Source organism: Miniopterus natalensis, chromosome 7, assembly GCF_054644295.1.
Source record: "Miniopterus natalensis isolate mMinNat1 chromosome 7, mMinNat1.hap1, whole genome shotgun sequence".
In the NCBI taxonomy this organism is placed as follows: domain Eukaryota; kingdom Metazoa; phylum Chordata; class Mammalia; order Chiroptera; family Miniopteridae; genus Miniopterus; species Miniopterus natalensis.
The window spans coordinates 14,848,389-14,876,074 of NC_142087.1; the positions used below are offsets into that span (position 1 = coordinate 14,848,389).

The 27,686-nt window shown below is 42.9% G+C and overlaps 1 protein-coding gene and 1 long non-coding RNA gene across 2 annotated transcripts; both read left to right on the forward strand.

The window, feature by feature from the left end:
* Positions 1 to 845: 845 nt before the first annotated feature.
* Positions 846 to 3,360, forward strand: LOC107527753 (uncharacterized). Its single transcript, XR_001602298.2, has 3 exons — positions 846 to 934; positions 2,188 to 2,326; positions 2,955 to 3,360. It is a non-coding gene; the product is annotated as an uncharacterized LOC107527753 (long non-coding RNA).
* Positions 3,361 to 16,707: 13,347 nt separating this feature from the next.
* On the forward strand, positions 16,708 to 21,098 carry DEFB116 (defensin beta 116). The gene is given in 2 exon segments (XM_016200578.2): positions 16,708 to 16,768; positions 20,854 to 21,098. Coding segments are annotated over 2 exon segments (303 nt in total). The 5' UTR covers positions 16,708 to 16,710.
* The last annotated feature ends 6,588 nt before the right edge of the window (positions 21,099 to 27,686 follow it).

A 27,686-nucleotide genomic window follows, 5' to 3' on the forward strand; every position in this document is an offset into this window, starting at 1 on the left:
CTAAAGAAAAATTCCACCAATAATCTATGAAGTCATTGTGAAAACTTTTCAAATGTTGCAGTTGTAGCTGACGGTGGACTTAAGGCTTTGCCCCACGTCTGTTAGTGGACTATAGGTAGAGTTTTATTGAGACGCCATCAGGATTGTTCTCAGAGAGGGGAACCCTGTTTCTGTCCTCTTGCAATGAATGTTTGTAGGTCTGAGTGTTGATTCGTGTAGGATTTTATCTGCTTCCAGGCAAATGAGTTTTCTTCCCTTGGGAGAATGCGCTTCTACTGTTGAGGAGCAAGGACTGGAGCGCAGAAGATCCCAGACACAATCCCCTTGACTCGAAAGGTTACCGGTCGTCAGTATCGGGGAACTGCTGCTCCCTGGAGGTCAGGTTGGTTTTGAGTCACAGGAATCTCAAAGCAGCTCAGTGCGTTTTCTTTTCCAAATAGATGTTCAGTTTTCCTTGAAAAGTAAGGGTTGCTCTGCTATCTCCAGCTTGCCTGAGAGTTTATAGTTTCCTCTGTTGTTTGTGAGACTTTTTCCTATTGTGAGACAATGGGAATTGAGAGACTGGGAGTGGAGAATCCAAGTGTAACTGCACAGAAATTTCATTTCTTTAATATGACCTTTTCTCCTTTCTTTCCTTTTGAGTTAAAACTGGCCTCATCCAACACCCTCGCTCACCTGCCTCCTACTCCCTCCCACGACTGCTCTCTAGTCATTAAGTCCTCAGGACAGTGAGGTTCTGTCTTAATAAAACAATCTTAGGAACAAAGCCTCGGGTCTGTTGACCACAGAGACAGTGTTTGGATTAAACTAGAGATAACATTTGGCCTCTGTTGTGTTTCAGCTCCAGGCCCAGAAAAGCAGTGACACTGGAGGAACTGACACCACGGCTGAGGTCAGGCCGGATGCACTGATCAACCATGGTGCTGAGCAATCAGTAGGGGCACTGCCCTGGCTCCCCTAGTCACCGTGACTAATGATCTTTCCCTTTGTTGGCCTGATGAATTTCTATTAATTGTAATAATATTTAAGGATATAAAATGTAAGCTTAGGTCTTCAATTAAATAAGTCATAAGTTAAAACATTTAGTATTTATAAATTTGGTTCTTGTAAACTTCAGGTAATATTCCATTTATGTGGATTGATAGTTTCCCCGCTTATACCATCTGAGTCCTATATTACCTGGTCTCCCCTTTACTTCTTTCCTGTTAAATAATAACCAGGTTATTACAATGACATCAGTTTTATTTTTACAATGTTCAGGTAAAGAAAGCAGTTCATATGTACACTTGAAGGCCTATTGTAAATATTTAGATAGATTTTTATACATGTGAAGTAAGGTCCAGGTAGCTGTTTTCTCTTTGGGGGGATCAAAGTCTCTCTATTAGAGCAGCTTTCATCCCCTCACTTTTAAAACTAATTAATTAATTATAATAAGGTATAATTAACATAGAACATTATTTTGGAAATGGCAGCTTCTTTCAGTAGAGGGCAAATACCAGAGCTGTCGGCAGCCAGCATCCCTGGCAGCTGGAGAAATGAAGTCTTCAGTCCTGATGGGGCTCTAGGTGAGGCGCCACAGTGAGATGCATAGTTTGCAGCCTTCCTGGGCACCTCTGAATGTTGGCCTGTTAAATCTAGAGGACTCTCTGCAGACACTGTGGCTAACTAGAGTGGTCAAGACTTGTGCTGTCCAAGAGACTGGAAGAAGACTATGGGCAGAAATTGATTTGCAGAGATTAGACTCTATTTTCTTTTTAAATATATGCAATGACTTATTAAGTAGTAACTTGGCTGGACTGAGGAGGTATCAGTTTTGCCGATGAAAAATGGCTTTGAAGCCCCAGTTTACAAATCCTCACCCAGAATGGGCATCTAGAAGGAGGGTAGAGTCTTGACATTAACTGATGTCTTGTACAAAGTCATGCACAAATAAGAGACTTGCAGTGGCCCTTATTACCTGGTTAAGAGAGAATTGAGGCATTTCAGAAAGGTTTGAGTGTATCAAAGGGAAGACGAGGAGGGAAGGAAAAGTGTGAAGTGCTCCTGAAGGAGAGGGTCTGGTGACAGAAAAGTGTATATAGGAGATTCTGAGTATTTGGAGACATAGAAAAAAGGGTGTGTGTGTGTGGGGGGGGGGGGGGTTAAAAATCCAACACTTACTCAGCTTGTGTTTTCTTGTCTTTAAAGCATACAGAGTAATAATACTGTTGGGAGAAACATTTTATATTCAACAGCGACACTCTTGGAATGTTGCATAATTTGCAGCCTTAACTAAAAATGGCAAATGTTCTCACATGGATGCTGTTAAAGAACAAAACTGAATCAGGTAAATTTGAAGACCTAATTGGCTTTATTAAGTGATTCACGAATTAGGCAGCATCTCACTTAGCAACTAGAAGGGCTCTCCAAGGGGTTGAACAAAATAGAAGATTTTTATAGGAAGAAGGGTGGAGCACCTATTAACAAAAGAAAATAAAGGATTGTTTTTCCACCAGGACATCTTCTTTTGGGGGGAATGGTTTTTATCATGCAGATTACCTCTTCTTTCTATGGGGGGGGGGAATGGAGAGGATCCAAGTGCCAGATTACCTCATTGGTGTTGACCAGAAAATTTCGGACTGCCTGAGTAAGATTTGATTTCAGGGAGAAGCGGAACCAGCAACTCAGTCAGGTATTAAATCTAGATTTAGTGTCATGGGCTTTTTAGTACAAGTGGTGCCATTTTGGGCCTTGATCTTCTCTTTAATAATATTAGGGAGCAGTGTATTCTAGAAAAAGAAATCTGGAAAAAAGAAGCTAAGGGCATCTTCTGCAAATTCAAGTCTAAGGTAAAGTGTCAACGGCAACAGAGAAGGGAATTGTGAATGTAAAACATTACATTCTCTATATTTTATTTGTTAAAAATTTCCATTGTCTCTGTCTGTTTTAAACTTGCTTGTCCCTCCCCCTCTCAGTAATCTTCAGAGCCCAGCTCTTGCCCCAGAAACCATGAATTCTGCTCGGGGCTGGTGAGAGGAGAGAATGTTCCCTTCTCCCGCGTCCGCTGAGGAAGAGATAATATCCAGTTTGATACAACGATCCTCATGAAGATTGATGCTAACAAAGAAGTTTTGTAAACCACCCAGACCTCAAAATTTGTTGCTATGTCCTCTGAAATTAATCTCAACCTCCACGAGGTCTGAAATTGCAGTTGGTTGCCACATTTATAATATTTGTAATATTTTATCTTTTCTTAAGACAAAAAGCCAGAAAGGGATGGCCCGGCTCTTCCAACTCCTTTCATAAAATGGAACAAACAAGTAAAATGACTACAGGTTTCTTATCTAAACCAAAAGAAGTGACTATTTCTTAATAATGGCTATTAAGGAAAATGGACTCAACAGTATCGTCTTACTCTCGCCTGCTGTCACCCGCCTCCTCCGGCTCGGGGAGGACAATGGGCTCCGCTCAGGACCAGCTCAGCCACCTCCCATCCCTGTCCTCAGGGGCCTCGGGCCTTGGGGAAGTTAACTCCCCATTTGAAATTCCCTTTGTTGTTTAGAACAGGGCGTGGAACAAAGTGGTGCTTGATGAATGTTAATTGACCCCCGCCTCCCCTTTTTCCCTCTTTTCCTTTTTCCTCCCATTTCTATTCCCACCTCACACAGGACAAATGGGTTTTTGGGGAGTTTCCTTGTGTGTGTGTGTTTTTTAATATGTCTTTATTGAGTCAGAGAGGAAGGGAGAGAAAGAGAGAATTGAAACATCAGTGATGAGAGAGCCATTGATCGGCTGCCTCCTGCACGCCCCCGACTGGGGATCGAGCCCGCAACCCGGGCATGTGCCCTGACTGGGAATCGAACCCCAATCTCCTGGATCTTAGGTCAACGCCCAAGTCGGGCAAGCACAAATGGTTTTAATGTGCTTCTTTGCCTTACTGGGAGGGAAGTCACATTTTTGTTATGGGTGTTGGCCAGAATCCCTTTCTCCCAAAGGGTGTCTAGCCGGGATATATGTTAAGTGTTGTCTGTCTGCCAAGGCAACTTCAGATAAGTTTCCTCCCTGTACACTCCACTGACCCAAAACTATAAGCTAATAGTATCAGAGTTCAGCCCTGCTGCAAAAATTATTTCATTTTCATGGCTCAGCCACAGACTCCTGAGACCCTATAGCCACGGGGTTGCATGTCCTGATCTTCGTTATGGAAAAAAAAAACTGGTCCATGGAACTCAGATAATATAGGACTGTCAGTGCTGGGATCCTGATCTTCCTTTGGGATACTAATTTTGTGTTAGGGGGCCAGCAAGGGAAGCCTGGTTTCAGGCATCTTGATGAATTTACCCCCATGTTCATTTCGTTGGTATCTCTTCCCGGCTGTTTTCTGCCAAGATAGATGTAAGAGGCTGGCGCTGCTGCAGCGGTGGGGTGGCAGCGGGTCTGGCATGTGCCAGCTGGATTTGGCTGCGCCGGTACGTGAAGCACTCACGCAGTTGCCTCTTGTCTCTCGGCTTCCAGTTCAGGCTCCTCTACTCGTCTTTGAGCAGCGGTGCGTCCTCACTGGATGGTGCCTCTGGTGGGAATTCACGTTTTGTGGGGCTGCGGGCTGGGCTTTGTGGTTGGTCAAAGCCTCGGGCGGCGCTCTGCCGTCAGGTGACAGATGTTAAATTCATTCCATAATATACACATATATCAAATCATTACGTTGTGCACTTTGAACTAATACGGTGTTATGTGTTAATTATGTCTCAATAAAACTGGTGGTGAGGGGGGAAGAATGTGACAGCGCTAGTTTGCCAAACCCATTTTTTTTAACTCTGAGATCAAAGCTTTTTCCACTAGTTCATGCTCATAAATTGAAGACTACACTCATGAATGGAGAACTAATGCCTTTGTGATTTGTCTCTACTTAAACTTTAAGCATTTCCTTGATTTATGAATGTTGACAACAAATTTATTAATATTGGCTACTCTTCTGACTTTATCACAATAGAAATAAAAATAATTTTGTATCATATTAAAGATGTTGCATATATCTTGAGATATCATTTATGCTTACCACTAGTTTGAAATTGTACTAGTTATCAGACCTGCTTCTTAAAGTTATCACTTAAGACACTAATAAATATTTATAACTTTATTTCAATATTAAAAAAGTAATGGGGTCATGTAAAAAGACACAGGATCTAGCTTGAAGAAATTTCTATGAGCTAAAGTTATGAGAATTTGAGTATCAAAATAAAGTCAAATATAACAAATTGAAACACATTGAATGAGTGGAAAGACATGACTGTCTGATAATATCTAGAGATGGGATAACCAGAAAAACTCCTATGTCACTATTTGAGGCAGCCACTAAGCAAACTATTTCCTTTGATAACCAGTAACTGACTTGAATAAATTAAGTATTTATCCTTCCTCTCCAGTAGGAACTGTTTTTCCAGTAACTAAATATCTCTAGCTGATAAGGGAAAGTTCTATTTTCCTGAGTTGTATCCTGCAACTCCTAAAGAATTTATTGACTCAGGCAAAGACTATCATTTGTGTTAAAACCACTAAGTGTGTGACTGGCATGGTAGCAGACATTCGTATAGGCAAAGTAGCACCATGTAGATTACTTTGAACACAGAGGGGGAAACACAGCACCGCTCCATAAAAAGATCAGGCAGTCATCGCTTTAATTCAATTGTGAGTCCGAATATTAAGTGATAGCCACATATTAAGCGAGTCCTGATGGGTTGCAATATAAAGCGCACAGCATCACCTCTGATGTGATTTGGTCAAAAATAATAACCTGAATCAATAAAATCATTAGCTAACTTCCTATTTGCATGGTATATAGATGAACAAACTAAAGAGAGAACAGAGAGGGGGCCACCGTAAGAACAACTGGCCGAATGAATTCAACAAGTCCGCGTGTGACAAGTCAGTGCGTGCTTGGCTGACCGAGGCTGAAGGAGAATAAAGCCACGTGCTTTGGGCATGCGTGCTTTACAGGACATTTGGCTCTATGATGAGCAAATATACATAATAAATCTGAAAAATCCTTCAAAGCAAATCAGCCCATCCAGAGGAGCACTGGAAGCGATCCAAATCTAAGTAGATCAGCGAAGCACGAAGACATAAAATGGTACAGAGAGCCTCTCCTCCCACTGAGTCCCACGCTCACAAAGAATTAACACTGAGTTCTAGTTTGTTCTGCTTGGCATAGCCCTTGTTTTTGCTCTTTGGCCCCAGCATAATTATTAGCAACGCTCTCCTTTATTCTTGAGTGTGTCCTGTTTACATTAATTACGGATGAATTACTTGGTCACCTCAGATCTTGCAGACTTTGAGGGAACAGTTAACTCATGCCTTACACAAGTTGTTCCAGAAGAAAGGGGAAATGTAAAAGCTGCCCTGATGGTTTTAGGAGGTTATATATTATTTTGATTTCAAAAACAGATACAGTAAAGAACAGAAAACTATAGGCCATATATCCTCTGTACGTGTGTGCCAAAATTCCATATTAAATTATAAATAAATTTAATAATATGTAACATCACTAATCATCAGAGAGATGTAAATTAAAACTACAGTGAGGTATCGCCTCACAGAATGGCCATCAGTAAGTCAACAATCAAGCGCTGGCAAGGGTGGGAACGTAGACGGGGGCAGCCACTGTGGAAAACAGAGTGGAAGGTCCTCATAAAATTAAATATGGAGCTGCCATTTGACCCAGTGATCCCACTTCTGGGAATATATCCTAAGGAACCCGAAACACCCATTAGAAAGAATATATGCGCCCCTGTGTTCATAGCAGCACAGTTTACAATAGCTAAGATCTGGAAGGAGCCCAAGTGCCCATCAGTAGATGAGTGGATGAAAAAGCTGTGGGACATTCACACCATGGAATACTATGCAGCTGTAAAGAGGAAGGATCTTGTACCCTTTGGGACAGCATGGATGGAGATGATCCCAAGTGAAATAAGCCAGGCAGAGAAAGACAAATATTGTATGACCTCACGTGTATGTGGAATCTAATGAACACAATAAAAAATGAAGAATAAAATAGGACCAGAGGCATGGAAACATGGAACAGACTAGTGAATCTCAGAGGGAAGGGGGCGGGGCAGGGTGGGTGGGAAGAGATTAACCAAAGAACATATATGCATGTATGGATAACCCATGGGCACAGAAAATAGTGTGGGGAAGGCCTGGGGTGGGGTGGGGGCTGGGTTGAGGAGGGCAAAGTAGGGGAGGGAATGGGGGACATCTGTAATACTGTCAATAATAAAAATATGTTAAAAATATACTATGATCAATTCAGACATGTCTAAAAATATGATATAATATCAGAAAATCTAACAATGTAATTTTCTACATTAATAGAAAAGGAGGATTATAGAATTACCTTAAATGATCCAGAGAAAATAATTTGTAAATTTCAAAAGAAAACCCCCAGAAAATCTTCAGAAATTAGAGAAGAGAACTTACTAAACATGCTAAATATTAAATACCAAACTCTTGGGGCAAATGTTATATATTTTCAAGGAACTTTAGATACATTTCCTTTAAAATTGGAAGGAAAACAAGGATGTTTATTGTAACAATGGAGATCCTGGCCCATGCTATTAGGAAAAATAAGAATTGCAGATGACACAGTCACTTACCTAGAAGAATCAACCAAAGGACAAACTAATAACATTCGAAAGGGGGTCCTACAGGTTTTCTGGATATAAGATCAACTTCCAAGAATCAATACATTTCTCTGTGTTACCAATGATCAAGTGGAAAATACAATGTAAAACAAGATACAATTGTCATTAGCAACAAAATCTATGAAGTCTTCAGGCTTTCTTTTGATCATACGCATATGGCTTAGAGAGGAAACTTTAACATAAATAAAGGACAGATGACGAGACATTCACGCTCCAGGATAAGAGGACTGGAGACACCCAGCTCCCCCGAATGAACCTATGAATTCAATACACTCCTAACACAAATTCCAAGTTAGTTTTTCTAGGCAAACTCGACACATCTTCTCTAAGATTTTATTGAAATAGTAAAGATTCATGATTAGCTAAGTCAAACTTGAGAATGAGGAGGAAAGATGGAGTGTTGCCTTCAGAGTTTTGTTCCTGAAGCACACACGTTTTACATAAACACACATATTTTTATATAAATACATATATGCTCCTCTTTTCATTGTATCGCAAGTATTATCAAGATCTGTACCAGGCTGTGATACTGCAAATATTTAACAATAAGTATAGTAATATAAGTTAATATGTAAATCAATAGATGGATCAAATATTTTAAATATGTGCCCTTTTAGTTTCTAAATAAACTCTATAATATTCAACAGTTTACTATGTAACTTAAGAGGAAGCACAATCTTCTCATCTAATCATTCCAATAATTTCCAAATCATTCGTTAATCTTGTGACTTGCTGGCGTGGTCTTCTATTTCACGCGGCTGTGCGGGGCTGCTGTTGTCTTGGTTTGAGCCACGCTTTCGAATAAGTGCATCCAGCTCCTCTCAAAAGGCCCCGTTAGAAACGGTGCTCGCTGTGGCCGTGGTGCTTTATTCTAGCCTGCGGGTGGCTGGCTGGGGCGCTTCCGTCCGGAGATACGTTCACTTGCTACAGGCCACAGGCTTGAGAGCCCAGACCAGGCCCCTGACAAATGCCATCAACGCCCATAATACACGATCGGCGCCCTCCCCCACAGCTCCCAGAAACGAGGGTCTTCTCGGGGCAGCTGCTCAGGCCCAGGCTGCTGTGTATCGCTTCCCGGGGGCTGCTGCGTAATCTCCTACCCCCTTACTGCGTCTGCTCCCACTGATTTCTGCTGGTTCCTGTGTGAAGCCTATTATAACTTGATAGCTCAATAACAAGCGAATTTCTTTTCATCAGTTGGTGCTGAGATCTCTTAATATTTTACAACTGATGTGGCCCACCCGCCGTGCGCCAGCTGACTACCAGCCTGGCACGAGGCCCACGGGTGGTCCAAGTGCTTGAGAAATAGACGGCACTCACAATACCTTGAAATTCTGTGGCAAGTTCAAGGAAATCCTGGGTTCTCCACCTTGGACAGACTTTTTCTAAATCCATGTCCATCGAAGATCCTCTCCAAGGCCAGCGATTCATCGTCTCCAGCGCCTCGGTTTTCCGGCTCCATTTAACTTTCTGAGGAGGGGGGAGCGATCTCACACCACAGTCCACACTTTAGTTCACTTCTGAAAGTCGTTCCCTTGAAGGGAGAACAAATCTCGAGACCTAGTAGGAGCTCGTTAATTGTTAGCCACTGTCCTCATCATCCTTGTTACACCCTCACAACAAGCCGGGGAAGCAGGAATGAATTCCTCCTTACATGTCTTTGTAGGAAATTCAAAAGAATCTACCAGTCAACTGTTAGAACTGAGAAGAGAGTTTATTAGCTTTTCTGGATGCCAGGTCAACAAGAACCAGAAAATGAGCTTAGATCAAAAGTAGAAACAGAAAGTGGAGCGGCGGCTGCCAGGGGCTGCAGGGAGGTGGGGGGGGAACCGGGAAGCGCCAACCGCAGGCCGCACGTCTGGGGACCCGGTGTACAGCACGTCATTACAGCCAACAACGCCGGACTGCATACTTGAAAGCTGCTAAGGGAATAGGCCTTATCTGTTCAAAAACATCAGTAACGATGCGACCCGGTGGAGGCACTAGCTAACGCTACGATGGCAATCATTTCGCAATATATAAGTGTATCGAATCACATTTTACACTTCACACTTACACACTGTTATATGTCAATTGTATCTCAATAGAGCTGTAAGAAAGCCATCAGGACTACCTAAGATATTTTCTCCCTTTCTTAGAAAAATAATTTAAATAGATGCACAAACACAAAATTCTGCAAAAGAAAGTGAAGGTAACAGAAAAGACACATTTATAATGGAATAAAAACGTGAAATAATTAGGAATAAATCCAAGGAAAAGCAAGATATCCAGGTGGAAAACTCAAAAAGAACATTATTGAGATACAGTAAAGGAGAGACTAGGCTATATCTTCCACGTGAGGTCAATACTCTCAAAGTGGATTTGTGGATTCAGTGTTATCATAATAGGCATCCCATGCATTTTTTTTTCTTTGTGGCAATTGATGAGCTGATTCAAAGATTTATAGACATAAATGGGCAAATAATAGTCAAGACAATCTTGAAGAACAAAGTTGCAGGGTTTAAATTCTTGAGTATTAAGATTTATTAGAAAGCCACAGTAATTAGGAAAGTGTGACACTGAAGCAGAGATAAAACTAAGGGGGAAAATAGAATCCAGAAATACACTTAGTCACACATGGTTACTTTACTTGACTTATGAGAAAAGTGGCACAACAGCGTAAAAGTGGCACAAAGGAGAAAGGGTAGTATTATTGGGAGTTACTTTCTGGAGACTATAACCTTAAGCCCTTAATGGGAGTTACAACCCAGTTAGTCCCGGGTGCAGGGGAGCACGTGCCCGGCTGTGCTCTGCTTCTCCTTGACAGTGGCGTGAGTTGTCAGCAATATTTGGGAGGTCCTCCCAGCCTGACCTAAGTCCACCCTGGTGCTGGAAGACTTCCATGCAGGCGCCATCTCCTAGTCTGGCCACACGGTGGTGGAATGAGCCCGAGGAAACAGGCAAACTCTTCGTAGCTATCTGACCGCCAATGCTCAGCAAGTCAGTAAGCCCTGCATTCGCAGAGCTTCCGAGCATTAACTCAAAGGGAGAAATACCATGCTTGCTAAAGCGAGCTGACCTCAGTTTCCATAGAACCAAGGTCAGCCTGTTGGTCACTGTAAGCCAGTGGTCTGATATAATTTAGTCAAAGAATTCTTTAGGGTGAGGCTCGTTCATCCCTCTTGTCCAGAAAGCCCGTCAGCTTGCAGATATCCAGGAGTTACAACGAGGGTGATATAGCTCAGTAAGGCTTTGATCCCGGCATCTGCTTCCGCCGGTGGGAATACTTCTGGCCACGCAGACACCACACAGTATTTCTTACCTTCTGGTGGCAGAAACTCTACAATGTTCATTTGCCACCAGGTCCTAGGTAATGTGGCCCTCAGTGGGCTGTCCTAACATACTTCGTGTTCCCTGTAAGGAAATTTTCTGACAAACAGAACACATTTGTGTTATTTGGCGCTTATACTGGAGTGTTACGATTCCAAGATTTTCAGTGTATTTATTTTATTTGAAGGATATTACTGGTTAGATGGCATAAAACGCCATGTATGCATACAATTGGGGTGTAGGAATAATATCACAGTATCAGTGGGTAATCCCCACCTTCCTACGGCACTCTTTGCAGCTCCCTGAATTTTCAATCTTCCAATTTGAGGGACTTACATATTTCTGAAACTGTGCACAGGAGTCCCCGGATAAAAGTAATGGAACTTCAATTTCCGCAGTCAAAATTTAAATGAACATTCTTTGTGCAAATTCATTTCTTCTAGATGTTTCCTCTTGTTGCCCGGTGTTCTACCATGAACTACGTAAATCTGTTTGGGAATTTGCAAGGACTCCAGTAAATCAGCAGTTAGTTTCCATGTGGTATTTTAGTTCTTTTTTTGTTTGTTTATTTTGTATTTGATTTAATTTAAATTTTTAATGTGTAGTAAGGTTTAAAAAATAATTTTCATTTTCCAGTTACAGCTGCCACACAATATTATATTCGTTTCAGGTGTCCTGTTTTAGCCCGTTGACATTAGAAAGCCTCGGTCCTTCCAAGGTTGGTCTGCAGCCTGCGGGCCTCACACACGTGTTGACTGTCGGTGTAGAAACTCACTTTAGGGCTGGTGGCTAATCTCAAAGCTCTCACAGTAGCTGTGAGTGCTGGTGCTTGGCTGATTTTATATCTGGGAGGACGTAATCCTCTACAACCTCTCAGGACTGACTGTTAGACTTTTATATAACAGGCAATGTGCTTTTATATTTCCCTGTGAGCCTCTCATACAAGATCCACGCGTCAGCCCCGGGAACTGAAATATCAGATGCAGCAGACCCAGGCCAAGTGTCTTCTGTGACCGTGAGGCCATCACGTTCACTACTTATTTAGGATCTGACCACTGGGCAGCTGGATTCAAACGGTTACACTTGACTAGAATAACAGTGGTAGTCAACAAACTCTGCACCCATTAAACACTAACTTGCCTTTCCCCCTTCCTGTCCCCTCCCAGACCCTGGCCACCATCATTCTATTTTCTGTCTCTACGGGTTTGCCTATTCTAGGCGCCTGGTGTAACTGAGAGCATACATCTGTACCCTTGTCACTGGCTTATCTCACTTACCATAATCTCTTCAAGATTCGTTCCTGTTGTAGCATGTGCCAGAACTTTCTTCCTAAGGCTGAGTAATATTCCATGGCATGCACGCAGAACATATGTTTATCCCACCTTCTGACTGTTGTGATTGATGTTCCTATGAACATGGGTGTACAAATACCTGTTTGAATTCTTGCTTTCATTTTTTTATTATACAACCAAAAGTGGAATTGTTAGATCACATGGTAATTCTATATTTAATTTTTTTTAAGAACCATATTGCTTTCCATGGGGTTGCGCCATTTTACATTCCCATCAGCAGTGCACAAAGTTTCCATTTCATCACTGCCAACATTTGTTATTTATTTAATTATTTTTTAAAAAGAGCCATCTTAATGGGTGTGAAGTGGTATCTTACTGTGGTTTGCATTTCCCTAATGATCTGTGGTTCTGAGAATCTTTTCATGTGCTCGTGGCTATTTGTACACCCTCTTTGGATAAATATCCACTGACGTTCTTTGCCCATCTGTCGGGTTGTTATTTTCTTTTGTTGAGTTGTAGGAGTTTGGCGTATATTCTGACTATTAATCCCTTATGACGTATATGATTTGCAAATATTTTTTTCCATCTCATTGGTGGCTTTTCACTCTTTTAATAGTGTTTTTTGATGCAAAAAAATTTAAATTTTAATCAAGTCTTACTTATTTATTTTCTTATGTTTTCTGTCCTGTTGGTGTTATATCCAAAAAAATCATCACCAAATCTAATGTCATGAAATTTTCTTCCTCTTTACTTCTAAGAGTTTTATAGTTTTAGCTGTTATACTTAGGCATTTTTAAAAATCAAATTTGGGTTAATTTTTGCATAAGGTAGGGGTCAGCTTAATTTTTTTTGTATGCGGATACCCAGTTTCCCCAACACCATTTATTGAAAAGACTGTTCTTTCTTCCATTGAATGACCTTGACACCCTTGTGAAAATCATTTGAACATTTATGTGAGGATATATTTCCGGGCTCTCTATTCTATTCCATTGGTCTACACGTCTGTTTTTTAAAATGTATTTTTAAATTAACTTCTAATTATAGTTGACATACAATATTATATTAGTTTCAGGTGTACAACACAGTGATTTAACATTTCTATACCTCACACAAAGTGTTCACTACAATAAGTCTAGTAACCATATGTCACAGTATATGTCCGTCTTTATGCTAGTACCACACTCTTTTGATTACTGTAGCTTTGTAGTAAGTTCTAAAATCAGAAAGTATGAGTCTTCCAACTTTGTTCCTTTTCAATATTATTTTGGCTATTAAGGATCCCTTGAGAGCCATGTGAATTTTATAATGAATTTTTCTATTTTTGCCAAAAAAAATGTTGCTGGGGTTTTGATAGAGATTATATTGACATCTTAAAATATTGTCTTCCAAAATAAAGAAGATACAAATAAGTGGGAGCATATACCATGCTCAAGCATAGGAAGAATGAACATCATTAAAACGTCCATACTACCCAACGCTATCTATAGATTCAACACAATTGCTATCAAAATACCACTGATGTATTTCGCAGAAATACAAATAACCCAAAAACTTTAATGGAACCACAAAGGACCCCGGATAGCCACAGCAGTCTTGAGTGAGAAGAACAAAGTGGGAGGGATCACGCTACCTGATGTCAAACTACACTACAAGGCCAGGGTACTGGCATAAAAACTGACATGCAGATAAACGGAACAGAATAGAGCCCAGAAATAAAGTCATGCCTATATAGTCAATTAATATTTGACAGAGGAGGCGAGAACATACAGTGGGGTAAAAACAGTCAATTGAATAAATGGTATTGGGAAACTTGCACAGATGCGTGCAAAAAAATGACACTAAACCACCTTCTTACAACATATACAAGAATAAACTCAAAACGGATTAAAGACTTAAATGTAAGACCTGAAACCATAGAACTCCTAGAAAAAAACATAGGCAGTAAAATCTCTGAGATTTCTCTTAACAACATTTTTTTCTGACATGCCTCCTGGAGCAAAGGAAACAAAGGGGAAAATAAACAAATGGGACTACATCAAACTAAAGGGATTTCACACAACAAAGGAACCATCAACAGAATGAAAAGGCAAACTACGGAATGGAAGGAGAAGTTCTCCAATGATAGATTCTAATATTCAAAATTTATCAAAAACTCAGACAACTCAACACCAAAAAAACAAACAATCCAATTAAAAAGTGATCAGAGAACCTGAATAGACGTTTCTCCAAAGAGGACATACAGATGGCCAAGAGACACACGAAAAGGTGCTCAAGGCCACAAATCATCAGAGAAATGCGAATTAAAACCACAGTGAGACACCACCTCACGCCTGTCAGAATGGCACCATCACTAAATCCACAAACAGCGAGTGTCGGTGAAGAAAGGGAACCCGGTGCACTGCTGGGGGGAAGGCAGACTGGTGCGGCCACTGGCGAGACCAGTACAGGGGTCCTCAAAAACTTAAAACCGGAGCTGCCTTATGACCCAGTGATCCCACTTCTGGGAATGTACCCAAAGACACCCAGAACACTAATTGGAAAGAATATATGCGCCCCTATGCTCATTGCAGCACTATTTACAGTAGCCAAGATATGGAAGCAGCCCAAGTGCCCATCGATAGAGGAGGGGATAAAGAAGATGCGGAATATTAGTCAGCCATAAAAAAGAGAGAAACCTTACCTCTTGTGACAACATGGATGGACCTAGCAGGTATTATGATAAGTGAAATACCGCAGTCAGAGAAAGAAAAATGCCATACGACTTCACTTACATGTGGGATCTAATGAACAAAATAAACAAAACGGAAACAGACTCATAGGTACAGAGAACAGACTCATGGTTGCCAGAGGGGAGGGGGTTGGGGGACTGGGTGAAAAAGGAGAAGGGACTGAGAAATACAGATTCTCAGTTCAAAATAGCCATGGGGATGTAAAGTACGGCACAGGGAATACACTCAGTAATATTGTAATAACCATGTACGGTGCCAGAGGGGTACTGGAAATATCAGGGGGACCACTTGGTAAAGCATATGGTTGTCTAACTACTATTTTGTACACCTGCGAAGAATAGAAAATAATACTGAATGTAAACTGTAATTGAAGAAACTGTTCTTGTCGGAAAATCCTGACATCTGACTCATCTTGGCACAGTGCCGATTCGGGCCTGCTACCATGTTAAAGTTGGGTTTTTATTTATTTACCCTGCCATCTGGTTGTATGAGTTCCTTGTATGCTTTGGGTAGTAACCTCATCAGATACGTGGTTGCAAATATTTTCTCCCATTTCATAGGTTGCCTTTCACTTCTGCTCTGCCTTGAATTCAGGGTCAAGCCTCTTCACATTTCCGTTGCAGGCGCCTCAGGGGAGGGCTCGCCGGCGCCACCTGCCTTGTCGCCGCAGCCTGTGGGAAGCCTTCCTAGATCTTCCAAGGGGCCTTTTCACTGACTTCCCCACCTTCATTCGGAAGACTGGATGCCACCCACCCACCTCCTGCATAGCTCACTAGGGAAAAAGCCAATGTGGTGGCACCCTCTAAAAACCCACTTTATTCCCATTTCTCAAGGGGCCGATGCGGAATGCCTCAGACTGAGCGCGTTGTCCTGGCAGTGACCGGTTTCTGATTGTTAGCAGTGTGACTGTGGCCCCTTCCTTTCCTTTTCTGCCCCTGCGCGCACAGAGGGAATGAACCGGCCCAAGGCCTGTGCCATCGGGCAGGTGTCATCTCTAACCAGGCCCTGGGCCCTGTCGGGTGTGTGGCGCAGGCCTGCCCAGCGTCCCTCCACCCTGTCGCCCTCGCCCGGGGAGCAGGAGATGCTGCCCCGCTGCGCAGAGTGGCAGTGAGCGGTCAGTCCCCTGCATAGGGCTCAGCGGGGACACTGACACGCGGGAGGTGCACGGTCCGTGCCACCCGCGTTCTTGCCTCGCGCCCCCCCCCTGTTCCATTCACACCCCCTTCCACTCTCCTTCCCACCTGCTCTTTCATTCTCTCTCTTTCTTCCTTTTTGTTTTCGTTTTGTTTCGTTTCCTTGGTCCGTGATCCCCGGTACAGGACCACGGTCAGGAAGATAAAGACAAATGTGTTTTAAAATATTCTTTATTTCTTAAACTATGTATTAGTTTTCTCACTGTTTGACTGACTGATCGCTTGATGCATCCATTCAAATGCGTCTCCCACAGCATGTCAACTGGCCCTAACCGCTTCTCACTGGGAAGAAGGCCCTCCTGGCACGGCGCTGCTGGCAACCCTCCCCCTTAGGGCGCCCAGCTGGGGTCTAGGACACATACTGTCCCTCTGCCAGGCTGGCCCCTTTTAGTTCACTGCACACAACCCTGGCCCGTTTCCAGAACTAATTAAGGCAGGACACGTCCTGCTGCAATGATCTCTCTTCCGTCTCCTGCTACACAGCCTTCCATCACCTCAGGACATACCAGGCATGAAGCCCTATTTAATGACCATTTCCATCCTTCTGATCTTGGTCCATAAGACTCCAGGTAATTCAGGCCTCTCTCAAAAGTTCTGGGGTCTTATAGGTGCATTGGTGTATTGGTGACCTCTGAGAGAACCACACACAGTAGGCACTCCCTGAAGCTGTTTCTTGTCTCAGGGAGAGTGTGGATGTTAATCCCAAGGCCCATCTCGTGTTAAGATCTCCCTTGGTTCTGCTCGGCCAAGACAAGTTTGAGAGCTTGTCGTTCCTGGGATGGTGGAGTGTGGAAACACGAAGCATTTTAGATGGTGCTGTTATTGGGATGGAAGCCTGACTCGTGCGTCAGGTGGGAGAGAGCTGCAGGGGAAATCAACAGGAGTTTGGAGTTAGGAGAGTGAGGTGTGGTGGGGATGGCATATAACTTTAGAGTGATATTGGAAAATGAGAAGCGATGTGGAGGGGATGAGCAATTCTATTTATAAAACTGGGCTGGACTAATGTTTTCATAGAGTCTGGAGAGGGAATGGTATTTTTCGTTGAATGGAACTGAGGGAGGGGTTGGGTAGAGTGGAGTTTGTAGTTGCTCTGTGTTTCGGCTCCATGTCATGGATTAGGATTGTGCGGTTTGGCTAGTGTTATGCTTGTGTTAAGTTTTATAAGTGAACCTTAGGTGGTTACCAGGAGAGATAGGGCTGGGAGTTGGAGTAAAGTATTTGGCTCAAGCAGGTGTCCTGTTCCAGCAGGACACATGTGGGGTTTATCTGGGAAGTGGTTGGCGTAGCCTCGGTTTGGGGGTGATTACATTGGAGTAAGACAATCAGATTAGTCACAGCAGAGCTGTGGCTGCTGAGATGGGGAGAATGGGTGCTGGATGAGGAACATCCTGTAATACTTTCAACTCTTAAAGCTTCCTTAGTGATTTCAGGGGCTCTGAAGAACGATACATATAACTACAAACAGAGGGAATAAATGCTATCAGAGACCAGGCATATCCTCAACGTCTCTGTCAAACCTTGGCAAGCAGAGAGACATATGGATAGTCTCAGCCCAGCCCAATAGAAAACCAAGGTTGTCTCTCCTTTTGGGGGACTGAGTTCAGAGTTACTGTGTCTAGTGTCTTCTCCCCCCCCTTCTCTGCCCTCTCCCTTCCCCCTTTCCCACTTTCTCCTTACTCCACATACTCCTGCCCCTTATTTCTTACCCCGTTTTATCTTCTTTACTTGAGAGACAATTCTTCCCCTGTCCAGGAAAGCTCGGTTCCCACAGCAGAATAGTAATAAAAACCGCAGGTGGGTTTGCAAAAAGCTACATGGAGAGGAAGCCAGAACTCTGTGCTTCAAAGTTGTACGTAGTGTTGCTTCCTTAATAACCACTTAATACTTTCACCTGGAGGGATTTATGGGCAGGAACTGTTCCGGGCAACCTTTTCTGGGACAATCAAAGTCATTTTCCCCCAAACATATACATATAAAATTAAACCCTTTGAAAGCCAAGACTCTGCCTTTTAAATTTATGTATTCCTAGTGTTGAACTGAGTGCTTTGCACAAAGTAGGTTTTGGTAAATGTCTATTAAATGAATGAATTTACAAAGGACTTGTACCTAATAAATACACAAAGGTAGGAAGAACCTTAGAAGGAAGATGGGAAAGAACCGTCTTTAGGGTGCACAGATGGCAGAGAAATCATCTCACATTGATTTTGGTCTCTGGATGGAGCTGAGAGAGTCTAGAGCATATGTTTTGGTTTTAAATTTATTATATTTTCATTTGCTCTTAAGTCCAGTGTGGGAAAGTGAGCTGGGCAGTGCCTGTGGGTGAGCGTGAGATTAGGCAGGATTGTGCCTGTCACTTCCAGCAGAAGCCCACGAGCATTTTCTCAGAAAAGCACCCTTGCCCTGGCTTCTCCCCAGGCCTCACAAGTCAGAATCTCTAGAAACTTGATGTGAGGATACTTAAAAATCCCCCAGGTTATTACAGAGTATGACACACCTATTAACCTCCTCCTTACAAACACAACGGAGATTTTCTGCTCTGGTGCAAACACTCCCATTCCCATTTTCCCCCTCGGGGAGACTAGGTCTAGAGGGTCAGAGGCAATACTGGGATTCCAAAGTTGGTCTCCTCTGACTTCATTTTGAAGATGAGGGATCATCAAGGTGACAGTGACTTGATGTGGGTGTTACAGTTTGTCATGACACAAGGCAGTGCAGGGTTGGAACGGCTGCAGGAGTGAGAAGTCATAAATATCTATGACAAAACCCTTTTTGTTTGTTTGTTTGTTTAGCCACCTTAAGCCGAGTCCTCCTGGGATTGCCTTGACCTGCTTTCCGTGCGGAAAGAGTGAGGCAGAGGCAGCCTGCCCGGCCCTTCTCCTTGTTATCTCTGCTCCTACCCGCCTTCTGGTGGCTACAGAGAGGAAATCCTGGGTGCCTGGGCTCCCACCCGCTGTGCTGAGGAGAAAAGCTCCCCAGTTCAGGCGCTAACCAGAAGAGTGTGGGTGTCGCTCTGGGGAGGCCCCCTGCAGATCTCCCTCTCCCACAAGTAGACAGGTTCATAAGTAGCAGTTCTCAGAAAAAAAACGGGTTGCATGGTGAAGGTGAGGAGGAGTGTGGGAAAGGCAGTGGGACCAGGACGCCGGCGCAGGGATGGAGACGCGCCACTGTACTGGGTGACCAGCCGGTGGCTGCTGTGGCAGAGCTGAGCGCCTCTGGAGCAGAGTGCGGGTTTCTGGGGCAGTGCACACATACACCAGCAACTAAGTGCCATAGGGTGCCTGCTACTGAAACAGTTCTTTTCTGCCTTCTTTCCTGTCCCTTTCTCTGACTTCACTTAAGAAATTTTACTTTGTCTTGTCAAAAGATGAACAAAGTGTTTTTTCCCATGCAGGAAATAGCATCAAACTTGCTTTGTCTAGTTTTTACTAATGTGGGTGGGCGCTGAGACCTCTGCATGCTTGGCACTGAGTACATGGCCTGGCACAGAGTGAGTGCTCATAAATGGGTGTGGAATAAGAGGGTGGGTGGATGGTTGAAAAGGTTCTTGAATGCTACACTAAGAATTTTGGACTGTCTATTGAAAACTGCAGAAGGCCCAGTGCCTACAGACATTATGCAATAATATGCCACCCTCTCCTAGAAATTCCATCATAGAGAGAGGCATGTGACACAGAGAGGAAAGAGGATGGGCTTAATATCCTGTAGACCAGAACTTGAATCCTAGCTTGGTCAAGCACAAGCTATGGAAATATGGACAGAACAAGGTCTCTCTTTGAGCCTCAGTGTTTTCATCTAATGAACAGGGAGAACAGCAGGCTTTTGCAAAGGTTCAGTGAGATACTATTTGTAAAGTGCCTGCTACATAGAAGATGCCAAATATATGGTAGTGGTTGTATTATTTCCTTCCTAATGCCTCCTTTGTCTTTGAAAGTTCCTATGGTAACTACTGCTATTGATGACTAATATTTATAGAATGCTGACTGTCAGGAGCTTTGTTACTAGACTATTTTCAACTGAAGAGCCTGTATACCCATGGATATATCTGGATGACTGATACAAAGCTATTAATATTCACAAATGGGCTTTAGTCATATGTAGAAAATATGCGTACAGATTTGTACAGTGAGTGCTTATGGTAAGTGTTTGCTCAAGTGTTTCAAAGTGCAAAGGCAATGCAGGGGCTCAAATATGTGTGCCCTGCCTTACTGCAGATCCTGGCTGTCTCTGATGAGAGTTGTGTGTGAGGAGCACACAGCTGTAGGAGCACTTCGGACATGTCCAATAGGTGTTCACAGTAGCAGCCCCTGAAGCCCGGGAACCCCAGGAAAAGACTTCCATAGCAACAACACTGCCTAATATTTATTTTTTATTACTTTTCTCAGCATATTATATCTGCTAATTTTATCATCATAAAAATGTTAAGTTGGTTTAATTATTATGCCCACTGTAAAATTAATGCAATGGTGAGCCTAAGAACTGAAGTCACTTGCTTAAAGATGAAGAACCATAATGACAGAGCCCAGATATGAATTGAGGTGGTTTTGTCTTCAGATCCCGTGCTCTTAATATTCTCAGGGTTTGTTCTCTTTAAATCATGCTCCCTAGCTTCTATTTTCATTGCTGCATAGAACTAAACTGGCTATGTTTTTCCCAGGTGAGCTGTTCTTATCCTACTTTGGCAAGAGCCAGAAGCAGTGGATTCCATGCCAGCTTTACCGTGGCACGTGCACAAACACCTGCAGAAAATATGAAATTCAATACTTAACCTGCCCTAATGATCAAAAGTGTTGCCTGAAGTTTTTTGTGAAAAGAACCAGTTCTAGCAATACAAAGGAGGACTCCAACTTTGACTCCAACCTGTCAGTTTTTACAAAAACTTAAAGCTACTCTGCAATTTGAATATCACCAACCTTATCCCCTCCTGGAGCAATTCCTGTCCCATTCTGGAACACCCTCCCCATAAAAAGCATTCCTTCTCATGTGTGTGTCTTTCATCTGTGGGTAGTCATCACTGGATCATCATTGGACAGGGGAAGGTTAGGCCAAGAACTGGAGAGCCACAGAATATAGGAAAGGGCCCTGGCCCAAAAAAGGAGGCCAAGAAAGGGAGGAGATCATGTTTCTGCTCTGCTTGTGATTTATTCTGGAGACTTCAGAGAGATGATGGCAACTGGGTCGAGTCTGGATGATCCAGTGAATGTGTAGAGGAGATCACTGCGTCTTTGGACTAAACATTGTAGGATAGGGAGAGGGATATCCAGAGAGCCATCCTGGTCTGCTTGGCATGATGTATGATGTGGTGTCCTCAGGAAGAACCAGAACCAGCCAGATAGATGGATAAAACAAAGTGTAGAAATCTGTGGGACAGACGAGGGCGACATTTTCTAAGTGGTAGAGCTGTTGGAAAGTGGAATGCACAGGCCTGTTTCTGGGCATTCTTCCAGTTTTGAGACCATTTCTGGATGTGGAACAGAGATGATGGTGGTCATAGTGTTAGGGATTTACAACAGAAGCTGGGCATTGTTCTTGATAACCTCTAAGGTCCTTTCATTCCTGAGAATTGAGGAATATGGTTTTCCCACTCCAAACTTAGTCACAACTAATATAGGACATGCTATGGAATTTTCATTGTGTTACGTATGCTTCTCTTCCATGGCTAATGTCTTATCTCTCCCCTTCTTTGGATCTAAACTAATAGAACCAGTGTTCCCAAGCAAGTTCTCCAAGTTTCACATTCCTGATTTCACCTCAGCTTAGAGAAGTCTGGATTTTGTGCTGAAATGGCCCTGGCTTTGCTCGCCAATGCCTTCAATGTTGGAAAACTTGAGTATTCTTTAGGTTTTCCCATTTACTTTGCCTCTAGCTACTATTTCCCCTGCTTTGCTTTCAAGCCTTCCTTGAAACGCTTGCTTGCCTTCACTTCTGGTCTCTGGGTGTTCTTTATCAGTCCCTTTTGGGGTTTCTTCTAATGTCACCTACCCCATATTTGTCATCTCCCCTATTTCCTCTTTCTTTCCTTTTCACCATAGACATTCTGCCTGCATTTCTCATTATTAAACAAATAACAATCCCAGACCAAAACAATGGACCAATGGCCATGAACTGAATGACAGACTTACATGGTCAGATTTTAATTTTCATGGAACTTAGAAGTCTGATGGGAAAATTTAATCTTTGAGATTCACTGACACTCAGATGTGTTTGTCAGACAGTGGGTAGGAACTTAGCAGAAGCCAGGTTTGAAAGAGAGTCACAGAAATTTTCTGGCTTAAGTGATTAGAGACACACATTTTAGTATTTGGAGGAAGAGTTGGTCCTGGGTTCAGCACTGTAGTTGAAACATATAATATTTCTAGACTTTCTACTCTGGCCATATTTGTAGAGGGAAGATAGTTGTGGAATTCTACATTTAAAGCAGATTCCCACTCTTCTGGTTTCTTCATATCTTAGAGAAAGAAACACAAATAGGAGACAGAAGGTTTTGTCCCTGTCCCCACTGCTGCTCAGAAGCTGTCTGATCTTGGGCAAGCTCTGTACCTATATATTCGACCTCAGACTAGGTCCAGACTCACATTAAATTACACATTTATCACATCCTCCTAGATTTCTTAACGAATTCGCGCTCAGGATGTCCTAAATTGAATTCTAAATCTGTTTGCCTGGCTTTTCCTTCGTCTCCCCTTTTCAGTAATTGATGACTACAGTTTATCTGCTGCTCAGGTCAGAGGCTTGGGAGTGAGTCATCTTGATTGCCCCCAATTCACCTCAAGTCACCATGTCTAAGCCACTAAAATGTGCTTTTAGGTCCAACTCTTAACTCATCTCAATTTAATGATGAAATCAGCCTTTGCACAGTCCGAAGTAGAGGATTCACTGTTCTGAAAGTGAAAAAAATCTCAACTAATTAAGAAACTTAATGTTTTATTCCATTGAATGTATGTTATTACTCCTTTAGGAATCTTGGATGTCACCTTTTCTCTCAAACAATAATGTGATTTCCTCTGTTTTCAAATGCATATTTGTCTATATTTTGTTATTGGTATGCCCATTAAATAGTGTCTTTGAAGTTTGCTATTTTATAAGATCCCCCTCATTTTTGCCAACATTAGTTTTTCTCATTTTTGCCTTCTCAAGTTTCACTTTTCCCACTGCTTCCCAACGCAAATCTCATAGGGGTGTGGTGTGGTTTTTTTTAGGTATGATAAGTTATAAAAGAAAGCGTGTAATTTTGGTGTCTTAAACAATGAGGGTGAGGTGATTCCCAGCTCCTGGCTAATGGGCATTTTCCTCCTTCCTTCCTGAAAAACAGTTCTAGTGAGGAGCAAGCGCTGATTTAAAATGTTTGAGCCTGGCCATTCCTGTGCAGCAATTTGGCACAGTTTCTAAGATCCTAAGAAGAGTGGAGGTGGAGGGCAGGATGTGGACCGGTTCACACAAAGCCTTCCTTTCAGACCCTCCTCCTTCTTATCTCCCTTCCGCCGCCTAAGATGCCGTGGCTCCACACCCGAGCTCAGAAATGCTTTGTTCTTCAGGTAGGGACCATGAAAAGTGTTTTTTGCCTGTCTATTAACCTTTACTGCCTATACCTGAGAAAAATCAGCTCTCCTGTATTTTGTATTTTTTAATTTTTTTTTTTTAATGGATTTCAGAGAGAAGAAGGGAGAGGGAGAGAGAAACATCAGTGAGGAGTCACTGATCAGCTGCCTCCTGCACGTCCCCTGCTGGGGATGGAGCCCACAGCCCAGGCATGTGCCCTGACCCGAAATCAAACTGTGACCTCCCGGTTCGGTTCATAGGTCAGCGCTCAACCACTGAGCCACGCCCACTGGGTTCTCCTGTTTTTTAGGTTAGACCTCACTCTGTGGGATCTGCAGTCAAATGGTCAAGAAGAAGGTTCCACCTCTGTTTAGCTTGTTTTAAACTACTATAGTATCACTTAGTATAATTTGGAATCAGTGACCGGAGATTACCTCCAAACTAATGTTTTCCTGCTCTATTCTGAAGAAAGGATGATCCAAACAATCTAAGAGAAAAACCGGGAAAAATCCCACTTTGGCAGAAATTAGTCGTGATATTTGTGGGAAGAAAAGGCTTACAAAAGGAAATCAAAATTCTGAATTCTCTCCTTGACCCATATGTGTATGAGAGGCTGAAAAAACATTAATAAACCTCAAAGGGAAAAAAAAAAGTCCCTCAAAAGCCTTTTCAGATACACATAGATAGACCAAACCAAACAAACCCCCAAAACATTTGTATTTGTTTTCAGACTTAAAAACCAACCTATTATCAGAGTTTCTATAAGCTTCTATATTTTCTACAGAAAGATTCCAAAAACTCTATTAAATTGTCTCAATATAGCCTGGCTTGTGTGGCTCAGCAGTTGAGCATCAACCATGAACAAGGAGGTCACCGGTTCAATTCCCCATCGGAGCACATGTCTGGGTTGCAGGCTGAATCCCCAGTGGGGGGCATGCAGGAGGCAGCCTGTGTGAGTCTTTTGTTCTTAGGTGGGTCTCTTGTAGACAGCATATATTTGGGTCTTGTTTTCTTATCCATTCAGCTACCCTATGCCTTTTGATTGGAGCATTTAATCCATTTATATTTAAGGTTATTATTGATAGGTACTTTTGCCATTTTATTTCTTTATGCCTATGTTTCTCGTTCTCTCTATTTCAACTTCTTATTACAGCAGTCCCTTTAACATTTCCTGCAATGCTGGTTTGGTGGTGATAAACTTTTTTAACCTTTTTTTTTGGTCTGGGAAGCTCTTTATTTACCATCTATTTGGAGTGATAGCCTTGCTGGATAGAGTATTCTTGGTTTCATATCCTTGTTTTTCCTTACCTTGAATACTTCATGCCATTCCCTTCTGGCCTGTAGAGTTTCTGATGAGAAGTCAGCTGACAGCCTTATGGGAGCTCCTTTGTAGGTAAAAGATTGCTTTTCTCTTGCTGCCTTTATGATTCTCTTTGTCTTGAATTTTTGGCATTTTAATTATGATGTGTTTGGGCATGGGCCTCTTTGGGTTCTTTTTGCTTGGAACTCTCTGTGGCTCCTGACTTGTGTGACTTTTTCCTTGACCAGGTCATGGAAGCTTTCTGCCATTATTTCTTCAAACAGGTTCTCTAACCCTTCCTTACTTTCTACCTCTTCTAGTACTCCTATGATGCAAATATCATTATGTTGCATGTTCCACAACTCCCTTAAACTGTCCTGTTTTTCAGTTGTTGTTTCTTTTTGGTTCTCTGATTGAGTGATTTTTTTCGACCCTGTCTTCTAATTATCTGATCTGATCCTCAGCTTCCCCTAATCTGCTGTTTATTCCTTCCAATGTATTTTTTACTTCTACTATGTCATTCTTTTTTAAAATTTATCTTTATTGTTGAAAGTATTACAGGTGTCCATTCCCCCCCCCGCCAACTGATCCCCTCCACCTTGCTCCCACCCCCTCCCCAGGTCTTCACCCTGTCATTGTCTGTGTCCATGGGTTATGCATATATGCATATAACTTCTTTGGTTAATCTCTTCCCACCCTCCACCCCTCTTCCCTCTTCCCTCTTCCCTCTTCCCCCTTCTCTCTTCCCTCTTCTCTCTTCCCTCTGAAATATGATCGTCTGTTACATTCGCCAATGTTTCTGGATCTATTTAGTTCATCAGATTCTTTTGTTCATTAGCTTCTTGTTAAAGAAGACCCTTCAACATTTCCTGTAGTGCTGGTCTGGTGGTGATGAACTCCTTTAGCTTTTCCTTGTCTGAGAAGCTCTTTATCTGACCTTCAGTTCTAGATGATAGCTTTGCTGGGTAGAGTGATCTTGGTTGTAGTTCCATGTTTTTCATCACTTTGAATATTTCTTGCCACTCCCTTCTGGCCTGCAAAGTTTCTATTGAGAAATCAGCTGACAGTCATATGGGTGCTCCCTTGTAGGTAACTAATTGCTTTTCTCTTGCTGCTTTTAAGATTCTCTCTTTGTCTTTAACCTTTGGCATTTTACTTATGATGTGTCTTGCTGTGGGCCTCTTTGGGTTCCTCTTGTTTGGGACCCTCTGTGCTTCCTGGACTTGTAAGTCTATTTCTTTCCCCAGGTAGGGAAAATTATTTTTTCAAATAGGTTTTCAATTCCTTGCTCTCTTTCCTCTCCTTCTGGCACCCCAATAATACAAATGTTGGGCCTCTTGAAGTTGTCCCAGAGGTTTCTGATGCTATCTTCATATTTCTGGATTCTTTTGTCTTTTCGAGCTCCTGGTTGGGTGTTTTTTGTTTCTTCATGTTCCAAATTGCTGATTTGATTCTTCTCAGTGTCCTCTACTCTACTGTTGATTCCCTGTAAATTATTCTTCATTTCAGTTCGTGTAGCATTGATTTTCTCAATTATTTTCATCATATTCTTATTAATACCCTTGAGCATCCTTATAACCATTATTCTGAACTCTGTATCTGTTAGCTTGCTTGGATCTATTTCATTTAGTTCCTTTTCTAGAGATTTCTTCTGTTCTTTCCTTTGTGACATGTTTCTTTTCCTCCGCATTTTGGCTGCCTCCTGTTGTTTGTTTCTATGTATTAGGTAGAGCTGCTATGTCTCCTGGAATTTGTAGAGTGGCTTTGTGTATGTGTCCTGTAGGGTCCAGTGGCTCAGTCACCTGAGCTGGGCCTTCTAGGTGCTCTCCTGTATGGGCTGTGTGCACTGTCCTGTTGTAGTTGAGCCTTGGTTGCTGTTGGCGTCACTGGGAGGAACTGACCCCCAGACTAATCAGTTGTGAAGACCAGCTGCAACTACAGCCAGAGAGCTGCTGTGCTGGAGACACCCCTGTGGAGCAGGATTTACTTCAGTGGAGCTTTGGTGTTCCCCAAGTGCGCCCCTTGAGTGTGTGACTTGTGAATGTGGTAGGGTTGTAATCCAGCGTGGTCGAGTCTGACCACCAGGTGCACTGTCTGTTAGGCCTCCTGGGAGGTGCACAGTCAGCCTGTGCCAGTGCCTTGCCCAGGGCCACCCAGCGTGAGCTACACAGCAATCCGAAGATGGCTGCTACTTGTGCTGGGCTTGGCGGTATCCAGGAGAGGCCAAGCTATGAGCCAATGCAGGCTGCTGCTAGTGCCAGGCCTGGGGCCACTTATCAAGCAGTATGGGGCACGCTGCTTCCTGTTTGAGAGATTTTAGAAAAGTCCTAAGCATAAGGCTCAAGAGGCCACTTACACAGAAAAGCCCCTGGAAATGGCCTGGATGAGCCTGCAGGTGGGGAGGGGTGGGGCCTCCGGGAATCACCAGGGCGGGGCCAAAAGTGTGGGTCAGGCGCTGGCAATTCCAATATGGCTCCTGCCTGCCGGCTATGTTGGGGGAGGACTCACCAAAGCAGCAATGGCCTCTGCCAGCTCTTCTGTCTGGGAGGAAGCTGCTCCTCCACCTCTCTCCCCGATTTCAGGCAGGTTAGTTCCTCCCCAAGTGTCCTAGGTTCCTTTCCAGCTGCTGCCTGGTGCTGGGCTCAGAGGGA